General features: G+C 36.9%; 1 protein-coding gene across 1 annotated transcript in view; it reads left to right on the forward strand.

The window, feature by feature from the left end:
* The window catches only part of Slc13a1 (solute carrier family 13 member 1), an 84,453-nt gene that overhangs the window by 47,931 nt on the left and 21,974 nt on the right, over positions 1-14,548 (forward strand). The window contains exon 7 of the mRNA XM_027390000.2: positions 1,898-2,049. Within this exon, the coding sequence (XP_027245801.1) occupies positions 1,898-2,049 (152 nt within the window). The remainder of the gene's footprint in view (positions 1-1,897; positions 2,050-14,548) is intronic.

Here is a 14,548-nt window from a genome sequence, read left to right on the forward strand (position 1 = left end):
GGTGACTTTTAGAGAGAAGTCATTTTTCCTCATCATGAATTTGTGAAAAGGCCTTACCCTGCCTATATCATCATGGACAGCATGCTTATCTGTATAGAATACTAATGCACCCTGTTGTGCTTGGTGGGTGGTCGTATACATTGTTGCAGCCATTATATAAAATACTATAAATGTTCTTTACAAAATGAACTGTCAAACTCACCTATGATCCATCAATACTACATATCAAAAAGAAATGCAATCAAGGTAACAGATAACGTCTAGTCCTCAATATTTATTGTGGCACCATCCTAACAGCCAAGATACATGGATAAATACATTTTTAAAATCTGTTCTTGGGTACCAAGATAGCATGTGGATGTCCTTATAACAATTCTTGGCTATTTTAGATGTGTTCTATATACTACATATTTTAAAATATCCTTATATATTAAAACACATATGAATACAGTATGATAAAAGATATCAAGTGCTTAGATTTATTTCAAAGTATATAGAACAAGTGTGAAACTATCAGGTGTTGATTCATGGAGTCTCAAAGATACTACTAGATCTACTCAGACCATAGATAATATTGTCTTATATGACATTATGGATTTGATAATAGAGGAATCTAAACACATTTGTGACACTTTAAGTAAAAGTAAATAAATTGAATTAAGTGAGTAGAGGAAAAGAATACTTTAAGGGGGACAAATAACACAGAGTAAGGGCTGCAGCTCTGGGCTTTAATGCAAGGCAATAGTTTCATTATCCAGGATTGCCACTTTTAAGAACTGACACTGGATGATTCATTGTACCTCTCTGTGTCATATGTCTTCATCTGTAACTTAGTATGATATTGCCATTCTCACTGTGATATAAAATTTACATGGATACAATGTAGTTCATGGAATCCTGAACTGCATATTGTGGAAAAGTTATGCTGAGCATAGACAAATTGGATGTGACTATCTCCTGCCCCTGTGACTGCCCTCCATGCTGGAGTGAAACCCAGAACTGCAAGTTGAGTCAACCTTTCTCTACCTCCATTTTTGTCAGGACTTTTCTCACAAAAACAGAAATGAAACTAAGACATACGTTTTGGGTAAAATGGAGAGACAAAGCTGGACAGGAGCTGAAAGCACTAAGTAACTACTTCACAATATCACACTCAAAAGTATAGAAAAATATCCAACTTACAAGATACAGAGAGAGATTTTGTGGGGGGGCATGCAGGATATTTTGGAAGATATAGAGAGGGACAGGGATTCTGATTCCACCTCTCAATACTAAAGATCATAAAGATGAAAACATTTGGTTTATAGAGAGATGTCTTATGACCATCAGCCATCAAAGGACCATGGTGGGAAAAGCTCTCAAAGATGTTGCAGAACCTACTGACCATGTTCCATCAATAACATCACGAAACTATATATAGAGATATTTGGAAGTTACGGTGAGAGGGAAGAAGAGTGAAGTATGACTGCAATGGTGCTTGTGAAATATTTGAATGTTTTACTTAAAGGCTTATTTTGTTGTTACTTTCCAATGGACAAGAAGTTACTATGTCATTAATTAGCCCTGGCTACTATAACAAAATACCACAATTCCCCATTTACCACAGTGAAGTCTAGGATACAGGTCTGGCAGAATTAGGGGTCTGGTGAAAGCTGCTTTCTGGGCACAAACAGCCACCTCTCTGCATTTTCAATTGATGGAGAGAAATTTAATGTCTCCGTTTCAAGGGGCTTTGACCTCACCTCATGGCATTAACTATAATTGTCTACCAAAGGTTCTATCTTCAAATACCATCATCTATATGAAGCAGACAAGTCAGGGCACATTCATTATGTAAGAAATGTTGATATACAACCACAAATACAGATGTTCTCATAACATATTTTCTTATTAACAGAACTCGGTCACAGGAGCAAAATACCGGTCAAAGAGGGATCACATGTTGTGTAAACTCATGTGTTTATCTATTGCTTACTCTTCAACCATTGGAGGGCTGACAACACTCACTGGTACCTCCACCAACCTGATCTTCTCTGAGCATTTCAATACGTAAGTAAAATCAGATTAGTGATTTAACAAGTGGACAGCAAACAAACCATAGAAATTATTCTTACCTAACACATCAAATCCAAGGACTGAACTGTAATGCAGGATTAACTTATCTTTGTTTCTTGTCAGGATGTCTCTAGATACAGAGACTATTCCTTTGGACTGATGATGAAATATGCAGGGTCTAGAAAATTTACATGTACCTGAAGATTCATTCTTCTGCCAATCTGAGATCAAATGATGATTTTGTAAAACAGCCTTATTCTGACAACATCACTGGCAGCATGCTTATCTGTGTGGGATGTGGCAGAACTCCTATCTGAGCATCTTACCAGAAAGGGAATTTATTTCACGGCAACTAATTCTCTAATGTGATAATGAGTGAACATGAAAATGGTCAGAGTTTGGATGCTGAGCATTTGAACTTAGATGGTGAATTGTGAAAACAGGCACTAATTGCAAGAGGTTGAAGTTGGCAACCCCCAAAAATCTGAAGAATTGGGTAGCTACCAGAGATGGAAGCACTAGAATATACTATTCCTTCCTCTCCTCCCCTGCTCTCCACTGGCCCCTATCCCATTCCCCTCTGCTCCCCAGGGAGGGTGAGGCTTCCGTGGGGGATCTTCAAAATGTATCATATCATTTGGAGTGTGTCTAGGCTGAGGGAGTATCCCTCTATGTTGAGTGGGCTCCCAAAGTCCATTCGTGTGCTAGGGATAAATACTTATCCACTACCAGAAGCCCTATAGATTAACCAGACCTCCAAACTGACATCCTCGTTCAGGGCATCTGGAACAGTCCTTATGCTGGTTTCCTGGCAATCAGTCTGGGGCCCATAGGTTCCCTCTTGTTCAGGTGAGCTGTTTCTGTGGGTTTCTCCAGCTTGGTCTTGACCCCTTTGCTCATCATTCCTCCCTCACTGAAACTGGATTCCAGAGTTCAGCTCAGTGTTTACTGTGGGTATTTGCTTCTGCTTCCATCAGCTACTGGTTGAAGGCTCTAGGATGGCATATAAGGTAGTCATCAATCTCACTATCAGAGAAGGGCATTTAAGGTAGCCTCTCGACTATTGCTTAGATTGTTAGTTGGGGTCAACTCTGGAGATCTCTGGACATTTCTTTAGTGCCAGATTTCTCTTTAAACCTAAAATGGCTCCCTCTATTATGATACCTCTTTTCTTGCTCTCCTCTATTCTTCCCCTGACTCAATCTTCCTGCTCTCTCATGTCTTCCTCTCCCCTCCTCTTCTGCCCTTCTCTTTCTCCTAACTCCCCCCTTCCCCCATGCTCCCAATTTGCTCAGGAGATCTTGTCCCTCTCCCCTTCTCCTGGGGACCATGTATGTCTCTCTTAGGGTCCTGCTTGTTTCCTAGCTTCTCTGGTGGTGTGGATTGTAGGCTGGTAATCCTTAGCTCTATGTCTAAAATCCATATATGAGTGAGTACATACCATGCTTGTCTTTTTGTCTCTGGGTTACCAGAATCAGGAGAGTTTCCTATAGTTCCATCCATTTGCCTTCGAATTTCAAGATTCCATTGTTTGTTTTGTTTTTTTGTTTTTTTTTCCCGATCAGTAGTACTCCATTGTGTAAATGTACCACATTTTCTCCATCCATTCTTCAGTTGAGGGGCATCTAGGTTGCTTCCAGGTTCTGGCTATTACAAATAATGCTACTATAAATATGGTTGAACAGATGTCATTGTTGTATGAATGTGCTTCTTTTGGGTATATGCCTAACAGTGGAATTGCTGGATCTTGTGGTAGACTGATTCCCATTTTCCCAAGAAACTGCTATACTGATTTCCAAAGTGGCTGTATGAGTTTACACTCCCATCAGCAGTGGAAGAGTGTTCCCCTTTCTCCACATCCTCTCCAGCATAAACTGTCATTGGTGTTTTTGATTTTAGCCATTCTGGCTGCTGTAAGATGGTATCTCAGAGTTGATTTGCATTTTCCTGATGGCTAAGGATGGTGAGCAGTTTCTTATGTGTCTTTAAGGCATTGTAGATTCATCTATTGAGAATTGTCTATTTAGTTCTGTACCCCACTTTTTGATTGGATTATTTGGTGTTTTGGTGACTAGCTTCTTGAGTTCTTTGTATATTTTGGATATCAGCCCACTGTCAGAAGTGGGGTTAGTGAATATCTTTTCTAGTCTGTAGGCTGCCTTTTGTCTTACTGATTGTGTCCTTAGTCTTACAGAAGCGTCTCAGTTTCAGGAGGTCCCATTTATCAATTGCTGTGTCTGTGCTACTGATGTCAGGAAGTGGTCCACTGTACCAATTCTTTTGAAGGTACCAACTACTTTCTCTTCTAAGAGGTTCAGTGTGGCTGGATTTATGTTGAGGTATTCGACCCATTTGGACTTAAGTTTTGTGCATGGCAATGGATATGGATCTATCTGCAGTCTTCTACACACCAACATCCAGTTATGCCAACACCATTTATTAAAGATGCTTTCTTTTTTCCATTGTATAATTTTAGCATCTTTGTAAAAAAAATCAGGTGTTCATAGGTGTGTGGGTCTAAATCAGTTAGATTCCATTTGTCTATCTGTCTATTTTTGTGCCAATACCAAGCTGTTTTCAGGACTATAGCTCTATAACAGAGCTTGACGTCGGGGATGGTGATGCCTCTGGAAGTTCCTTTATTGTACAGGATTGTTTTGGCTATCCTGGGTCTTTTGTTTTTCCAGGTCTGTGAAGAATTGTGTTGGGATTTTAATGGGGAGTGCATTGAATCCGTAGACTGCTTTTGGCAAAATTGCCATTTTTGATATATTGATCCTACCTATCCAAGAGCATGGGAGATCTTTCCAGGTTCTGGTATCTTCTTTAATTTCTTTCTTTAAAGACTCAAAGTTCTTACAGTATAGGTCTTTAATTTGTTTGGGTGCTGTTAGCCCAAGATATTTTATGTTGTTTGTGGCTATTGTAAAGGGTGATGTTTCTCTGATTTCTTTCCCAGCCCATTTATCCTCTGTATGCAGTAGAGCTACTGATTATTTTGAGTTAATCTTGTATCCTTTGCTGAAGGTGTTTATTAGCTCTAGGAGTTCCCTGGTAAAGTTTTTCGGGTCACATATGTAAACTATCATATCATCTGAAAATAGTGAGAGTTTAACTTCTTTTCCTATTTGTATACCCGTGATCTCCTTTTGTTGTCTTATTGCTCTAGCTAGAACTTGAAGTACAACATTGACAAACTCCTTTTATGAGGCTACAGTTACCCAATACACACAAAGATTCAATAAAGAAAGGGAACTATAGACCAATCTCAGTAATGAACATTAATGCAAAAGTACTCAATAAAATACTGGCAAACCAAATCCAAGAACACATCAAAATAAATCATCCACCATGACCAAGTAGGCTTCATCTCTTCATCTCAGAGATGCAGGTTTAGTTCAACATATGAAAATCTGTCAATGTAATCCATCATATAAAACTGAAAGCAAAAAACCACATGAGCATCTCATTAGATGCTGAAAAAGCCTTTGACGAAATCCAACACCCCTTCATGATAAAGGTCTTGGAGAGATCAGGGATAACAGGAGCATAGCTAAACATAATAAAAGCAATATACAGTAAACCAACAGCCAACATCAAACTAAATGGAGAGAAACTCAGTGCAATTCCACTGAAATCAGGAACAAGACAAGGCTGTCCACACTCTCCTTACCTATTCAATATAGTACTAGAAGTTCTAGCTAGAGCAATAAGACAACAAAAGGAGACCAAGGGGTACAAATTGGAAAGGAAGAAGTCAAAACATTCACATTTTGTAAAGTACTATGAGAATTAAATATGTAAATAATGCTAAAATATTTTGTATTATGTGAAAGTATTAGAGCAACCATTAGAAATACACGTTTTTCATTGAGCTTAGAAGCAATGTCTGTTTCGAGTATTAAAGGTGCATTTTTATTTAAATTAGAAAAAGTATTATTTTATTTATCAATCCCAGTTCCCTCTCTCTCCCATCCTCCCATGCCTCCCAACAACCCCCATCCCATTCCTCTTCTGCTCCATAGAAAGGGTCAGACTTCCATGGGGGATCATCAAAGTCTGTCACATCATTTGAGGCAGACCCCATGTGTCTGGGCTAAGAGAGTCTCTCTCTATGGGGAATGGGCTCCCAATGTCCATTTGTATACTAGGGATAAATACTGTTCCACTACCAGTGGCCCCATAGTCTGCCCAGGTCTCCTAACTGACATTAAAGGTGCATTTTATACTTGCCAGAGTATTAGGAAGGTGTATGGCATTTAAGAAGCCAAAGAAGAGGAGATAGACTTTTCTCATAAAAAGTAGGGTTCAGAATTATGAAATTATAGTCTAAAGGGCAGACTCTAGGCTCCTTCCTTGAACCTTCTCAAATTATTTGTAAAATGATTTTCATACAAAGTTTCTCCAACATATTCAACACTAAGAATGCCAATACCCATTTTCCAAAGTGTACCATCTTGTGTATGAAGAACAATGATGTAGTTCAGAATCCATATTGAAGATCTTTCTGTGTATTTAATATTTCTGTGAATACACATCCATCATACATTTATTCTTGTTCACATATTTTCATATGTTGTTTTTCTGATTTTTTGAAATTTTCTTTCATTTTTGAGACTATAAATGGGCTAGAGGGATGGCTCAGCCATTAAAGGCTAGGCTCACAACCAAAAATATTTCTATGATTTTTATAACAACGTATTTTCATCATATTTTTCCATTTCTCAGCTCTTACAAGATCCTTGCAATCTCCCTATTTCTTCTTTCACTCTTGCTCTCTGTGTCTCACCAAAACAAAGCAAAAATGAAAATTAAAACAAATAAGCACACAAAAAGATGAATAAAAAACATCAAAAGTATGGAGTACATTTTCCTTTGGTTAAGTAAACCTAGGCATGTGTCTTGCCCTGAAATGTGGTTGATACACCCAATGCAACCCATTGGAGAAAACTAATTTTGCCTTTCCTGGCAGGTATCAAGTCTCAACAGCTTCTTGGTTGGGTGTGACAATTTGTGTTCACTACTCAGTGATGCTTCATGGGTTTAAACAAATACTCAGGAAGAAATCTAAGAAAGGTCTTGATTTATGGTGGAAGACTTCTGAAATTCATTGGTGAGGGGCTATATTCCATGAACAGCCAAATTCAGAACTGGAATTGCACCTGAATTATTTCTGCAAGCTAGAATTACACCAATGATTAGAAGAGATCCCACATCGCAACCAGCTCTTCAGAATCTTTTTCCTAATGTTGAGTCCTAATCCAAACAGTTTCACTACTGCTAGTGTCATAGAACTGCTGTTATGTATAGAATAATTAGACCATTCTAAAGACATCACTTTATACAGTTAAATCCTTACAGCATTTGCCCCTAGCCTTTGTATTTCTATGTAGTGTATCGACCAGTTTTTAAAATTAATTTCTCTTAATTCTTTGTGTGCACTAATATATTCTAGTATCAGGTCAAGAACATTTTTAACAATTTAAACAAATGTTTCAATAACTATTTTCATGAGTCTTGTGTCTCTGATCATGAAATTTGACTTTAAATTTCCTTTAAATTCAGAAGCTACTTGAATACACCTTGAAGTGCAGTGTTTTTTCCTCAAAACGTTGTTGCCTTTGCACTAGTAACATATGGAAATCATGATTAGAATAAAATCAGACTTGCCATTTGGTAGAAAATACTATTGTAAAAGCGAAAAGCATGTCAGTTTATAAATTTAATTTATATCATTAAATAAAATAGATAGTAAACTTTTCCTTGAATGCTTCTTTGCAAAATACAGTATCTCATAAAACTGCAATGGGGCAATGCTCATTCATTTCCATTGGAAAAATGTCAGAAGCTTAAAGCTCTCCAATATATATTATTGTTTCATGTGTTTAGAGCTGGAGGGATATTCTGCTTTATTTAGGAACTCACCAGAACAATACAGACTTTTCCTCTTGATAAGTCTTGCCATTGTTTTGAGCAATAACAAATTTGCAATGATTTTTTTTCTTCCAACCCTAAAGGATATAAAGGAACTTGAATATCAGCAATTCCTGTCATTGATATTTAAAGTAAGGTGCCATCTTCCAAATGGACTATGAAAGGAAAATATTGAATAACCTACTTTGAAATCTTCTCTAGCTATTTACCTGTCTATTTATCTTATAGTTAATATCTATCTATTCATAAATCCATGTGTCCTTTTTATAGATAAAGACATAATAATAGAACATCATCATAATAGAAATACTTCTGAAATTGCCTCCATGAAAAGTTACCTCCCCAGAAACTGAAGATGTGTTCTAAAGGAGGACTTTGGTTACATGCTAGTGAAAATTTGACACGATTCAGAAAGATTTTAGAGGCAAGTACTATGTAAAGTAACAAAATAAGGTGCACCTCATAAATCAATGGAGAAATGTTTACAACATATTGTTAAGGACTCAGATAATATCTAATTTTTACATAGTTTAGAGTAATAGTGTGCTTACAGATTGGCTTTCTAAGAGTCTGGGGAAAGGAAACCAATTAGGAGTGCATCACTAATGTGTGGTCAAATGATGAAAGCCTACTTCTGAGATTTTAGGATTTAAATCTAAGATACTCTACAGCCAGAAGGTCATTATAATTAATCATGAGAGTTTGAGGTTAAAGAGGGGTTAAAGCAACTCTGGGGATATCTGGTTATAGAGTGGTGCCATGAACTTCTAGAAAAGAAAAGGAAGATTCACTGTAGAAAGTAACGAACTTAATCCGGACAGACTGGCATGGCCTACTGAGAACCTATCCATAAGGAGATCTGTAGCAGGTTTTGTAAGTGAATTCAATGAGGTAATTATAAGTCAAGTAGTACATCTACAAGAGCAGAGATTAAATTCTTGAACATGGAAATATCCACAAAGACAGAAAACAGTTAAAAGAAGACAAATATAAATGTGCTTCCAGGAAATGCTGTCAATAGGAAGGTGAAGGAAGTTAATTAGAGTAGGACATTCAGAAGCACGTGGTATTCTGAGTGTCAAAAGTGAAGTCCATCTTCAGAGGAAAAGGTGGAACAGGGGCTCCAGAAGTGACAGAGGAGCAAGAAGATGGCTGAGAAAAGCTGGAAGAGGGTGAGTTCAACAGAGCAGTCCATGGTGCACACAATTCAGTTGATGAGAGTGGCCTAAGTCCACCATGGGGAGGGGAAGGTGAAAGTTGAAAAAGACAAGAATAAATTTCAGCCTGACCAAAACTTATGGGAAATTCTTTTACAACAAAGGTAAAATGTCAGTCTGGTTTGAACAGCTGAAAGAAAGAGAAACTCATGGAAAAGGGAGATTGAGGGAAGGAGAGAGCTATTAGACAAGCATTGTGTGAGATCAATTGTATCAAGATAAGCATGGACTCCATAAAGTCCTGATAGTTCCTGAAGCTTGTTCTAACAATGGAGTGATCTTTATATCAAAATAAACTTTGTGGAAGGAACTATATTGCTGAGAATAATTGTTATTTTTATAGTAGTAGGGAGGTTATGATGCATTATTATCACAAAATAAATATGACAGCTAGCTATCAGTCAAGAAAGAGCTATCGAAATAGAAAATGGAATGTTATCCCAAGTAAAATGGCATATCTTGATAATTATAAAAAATATATTATTCGGATTTTAAATTTTAGCTGTAAAATTATGGTCATAGAAAGTAGCTTGGAAGAAGGGCTTCTTTTATGATCATCACAGTCACTATTGCTAATTGTGTCTCCAATAGTTATAGCAGTCCCCTGATCTACATGAGATAGGCTCCAAAAATCTCAGTGGCTAGCTAAACCTATTGATAGTATCCAGCCACACATATAGCATTTGTTACTACACACATATGGTACTAAATCTGTACAGTAGTCACTGTAAGATATTTACAATACCAGTCAAAACTTAGAAGAGCAACATACTGTAATGAAGGTTATAAAAACAGAGCTACTTTCTTTATTGAAAGAGTCGAGGCAAATATGAGTATTTTTAGATTATGATTGATTGCTGACAGCTGTTCTGCAGAAAATGAAAATGAGGCCAAGGAGTGGACTGATATTCTAAGGTTCATGGGCCAAGGGATGGTAAAGAAAATTCATTTGCACTTGTTTCAGTTTCAAAGCTTACCTGGCTACCTTATTTTTGCTAATCAGAGATGAAGAAAGTAAATTTATCCTTCTCAATACAGTATTAATTCCCTTCAACAACTACCATGGCTCTCACTTTGGAACAGCATTAATCTCTTAGAAACACATTCCCTGACAACTATCAGAGAAGAAACGTGGGGATCAGAAAAAATGCCTAAGCAGATAAAAGTATTTACCACCAAGCCTGGCAACCTGAATCTAATCCTGGGGACCCATGTGATAGAAGGTGAAAGCCAACTGCTGAAGGATGTTCTGTGACCTCCACATGTGTTCTGTGACATGAACATACATACATACATACACACACACACACACACACACACACACACACACACACACACACGTGCAAATATACCCCTCATACATGAATACATAATCATTTTTTAAATTGAGAATGTAGACATCACAGAATTTGGATCATATGTCAGTTCAGATTTTTAACCCTGTCATATATCAGCTTACCTTCTTTGACCATCAGAATTTTTAAATCTAAATAGGGGAACAAAATTTATTATCATAAAAATTAAAGGTTCAGTGCATATGTGGTTCTGCATAGAGCCTGGGATGGCAGCATTGTCAACTACTCTGGATTCTTGTTGCCACCTCTCTCTCTCTCTCTCTCTCTCTCTCTCTCTCTCTCTCTCTCTCTCTCTCTCTCTCTGTCTGTCTCTCTCTTTCCCTCTCTCTTCATTCTTTGAGATTTTTCAAACACCTTGTTTTGATAATATTCATACTCCTTTCTCAACTTCCCCATATCTATGTGACACTTTCTTGCCCACCCAACTTGTCCTTTAAATTTTTCCTTATCAAGGCCAGTTTGTGCTACCCAAATACTCTTGGATGTGCGCTCAAGCATGGTTAACTTCACAGGAGCTACACTCCTGCGAAATTGACCCTTCCCTCCCAGCAGTTGGTAATTGGCCATAGCTCCCCAGCTAGGGATGGAACTTCATGCCCACTCCCCTCTTCATGCTGGGAGTGAGTTTGGCTTGGACTTACATGGGTCGTGCACACACTGTCGCACTGCTATGCATTCATATGTGAGCCCTTGTTCTTGTCGTGAGAAATTATGCCTGGCTTGTGAAAACAAAAGCAGTCAACACTTTTAAACTTCTATTAAAAATAAGCATCTCTTAGAGTCCTCAACTCCAAAGCTGAGAATTAACTTTGTCTTGCATAACTGAAAAAGTTCTAAATCAAAAGGATTGTCATAAAAAAGGATTATAATTGGTGTAGATATCAACTCATTATGACTGGTAATGATCCAAATCTTTAACAAGACTGTAGATTTCCATAACTGCATCCTTTCCTTTAAGGCTGTTTTTGTGCCTCAAAGTTATTCATCTTGTTCATAGTTGGTCATAGAACTGCAATAACAATGGTATCTTATTCACTATCAACAATTGAGAATATACAAACTTTAGGTCCAAGCATGTCTGTTTTAGATGAAAAAATTGAAGCTGTTTTAAATGCCCTTAAATTAAAAAGATTTCAAGCCAGATTATGGCCATTTTGTGATATACACAGAACTTTCAAGTTTTAACTAGGATCTGTAGTTGAAGACACAGAGGGATAGTGATAAATGGTTTTGTTTTAAGTTAAAACTTCTCCAGGGTTGAAAATCCCACTTGACTACACAATCTATGACCTTAAATAATACACTTAATCCCTGTGACTTGGGGCTTTCCCCTGTGAAATAGAAGTGTAATGCCATGTTCAAGGGATTTCATTAGATTTGAAAGTTCTTAGCCTTCGTGCTCATTCCTGCACCTTTTCCTGACCTCTTCAATCAGTGTGAGCCTAAGCATGCGCTGCAATGCAGCTCCACATCTAAATCCCCATTCCATCCCCAACTTAGCATCCCTCCCTAGCTTAGAATCCAAACCTATTCACTAATGGCTATCTATTTTATATCTGTATGTCTGCCCCCTCCTCTTAACTCTTGACTCATGTATATAGGGGTCTATCAAATATTATCATTTAGAGAACTAAAGTGTATATCAAGTCATTCTGAATCAGCTCCCCTCATGACCTATTCCTTAACCAACCTGCCCTTCAAACTTCATCATTTACTATATGTCATATTTACTTTATGTTTACAGAAAGACTTCTTATGTTCATGGATTGGTACAGTTAATACAGTGAAAATGGCCATCCTGCCAAAAGTGATCTGTTTATTCAATATAATTCTCATGAAAATTCCTATGCAACTATTCACAGAATTTCTGTTTTGAAAATCATATAATTCATAAGGAATCACAAAAGATACCAGACACATAAAGCAGCTTGAGAACAATAAAACATCAGTGGAGATATCACCAAACCTTACCTCAAGCCATGCTACAGTGTCACAGAAAGAATAAACAACATGGAGCTGACACAAAAGCAGACACATTGGTCAGTGGACCAGTGTCATACAACTAAGGACCCAGACAAAAGTCCACCCACCTACAACTGCCTGATTCTTGACACTAAAAATATACATTAGAGAAAAGACTGATCCTTTAAAACATTTTAAATTAAAATGTATAATTACATCAGTTTCTCCCTTCCTTTCCCCCCTCCAAACCTTCTCATGTACCACCTTAAACTTATGGCCTCTATTTCTTTAATTATATATATATAATATATAATAGTTATACTCATAATATATAATATATAGACACATTGCTTTATATATATAAATACAACCTGTTCAGTCAATATAATGTTACTTGTATGCATATTATTTCAGGGCTGACCATGTATTGGATAACCAATTGGAGGCTCTCTCCTGGGACAGACTTTTTAGTGGCATGCATACCTTGGAGGTAACCAATAGCTCTCTACTTGGACTTGAGGCCCACTCAGCAAGAGGAGAGTCATGTCTGGTACTGCAAACTTATCCCACTACTCGGGGTTAGTGAGGTCATGGATCTTGGAGAAGAAGCTACAATGACCACTTTACTAAGCCAGCATAGTTCCTAATTGTATTATAAATACTTATTCTCATACCCACAGGTGAGACACCACCTTTCACAAGCACTGCTGGGAATACTGGATAGTGATTGATATTCAGACAAATGAAATTTGACCATACCCTCTTCCGTGTATCCATTTTTATAAGAAAATCAATTTATAAATGGATGCACTCTTGTTTTCCTTTTATCTTTACCACCACCAACTATGACTTTAAATTGATACATTAAAAATCTTTATATATTATGTTTCTATACTATAGATAATGTTACACATAATATATTATACTTAGATATTAAAAATTATTTATATATATTACCAGCTTACCCACTTAATGCCTATATTCTATACTTTTTGTGAGTTTCTGAAGAACTTGCACCCTATCTTTGTACCACCAAGACCTAGGAAAATACCTACAACTAACACTAATGTTTAGACATAACTATGCATTCCATAGTATGGGATAAAAATAAAAGAATTTTATAAGGACTGAATTTTTAGCATAATTCATAATAGAAAAAGATGGGTGGTTATTTTGGATATAAATCTGCATTCATTAAATTATGGAATATGAAGAGCCATGAGAAATGAATGCTATAGAAAAATAAATTTTTATAATATACCATTTGGAATATTCATTCTAGGTATGTGTTACAGTGATGTTCATAGTGCCATATTCCTATATAGTTATTTATAGCCTTCTTTACTTCTCAAGAAAAGAAATAACCATAACAAATTTAGCTTTTCAGGGTTCTGTTGTTTTTTTCTAATGAACTATCCCTCAGGCAAAACTTGTGAAAAGCTTCTTTTCAGTCAAATATGCACTGTAGAAGTCTATCCAATAGGAGCAGGATGCAATGCAGCCCGATTTTAAGGTGTTATGATAAATGAGAAAAAGTGAAGTGAGGCTTTGGTCATCATTGCTCTGATCCTAATGCATACAGTGCATCCAAGTGCCAAAGGGCTGTATAGAAAACCAAGGCCATTCTGTAACACAAGTTTAATAAGACTGACAGAATGTGCAGCTTGAGTGTGTCCTGTTCTGTTTTCCAACTAAAAGGAATAGAACCTCCTGGGCAAGGTAAAAAATTTTCTTTTTACCTAGTTCTATATATTTTCTGACATTTTAAAAATTATCATTCTCCACTTTCTAATTGTACAAACATAAACCAACCCTTGAATTTCCTCAAGGTAGATAAAATATTAATTATCATTAAGTTGATAATGCTAGCTCCAGAGGTCAGGAGATTCAAGAGTTTTTATAAACTCACAGAAAATGATAGGAAGAATTATAAGTCTAAAGTTGTGAACACCTAATTATTTTGTGTTAAAAGTATAGATTCATTAGAAGTCATGTGGGAAGTACAAGGGAGGTGCCTCTGGGACT

The sequence above is a fragment of the Cricetulus griseus genome (assembly GCF_003668045.3).
Source record: "Cricetulus griseus strain 17A/GY chromosome 1 unlocalized genomic scaffold, alternate assembly CriGri-PICRH-1.0 chr1_0, whole genome shotgun sequence".
In the NCBI taxonomy this organism is placed as follows: Eukaryota; Metazoa; Chordata; class Mammalia; order Rodentia; family Cricetidae; genus Cricetulus; species Cricetulus griseus.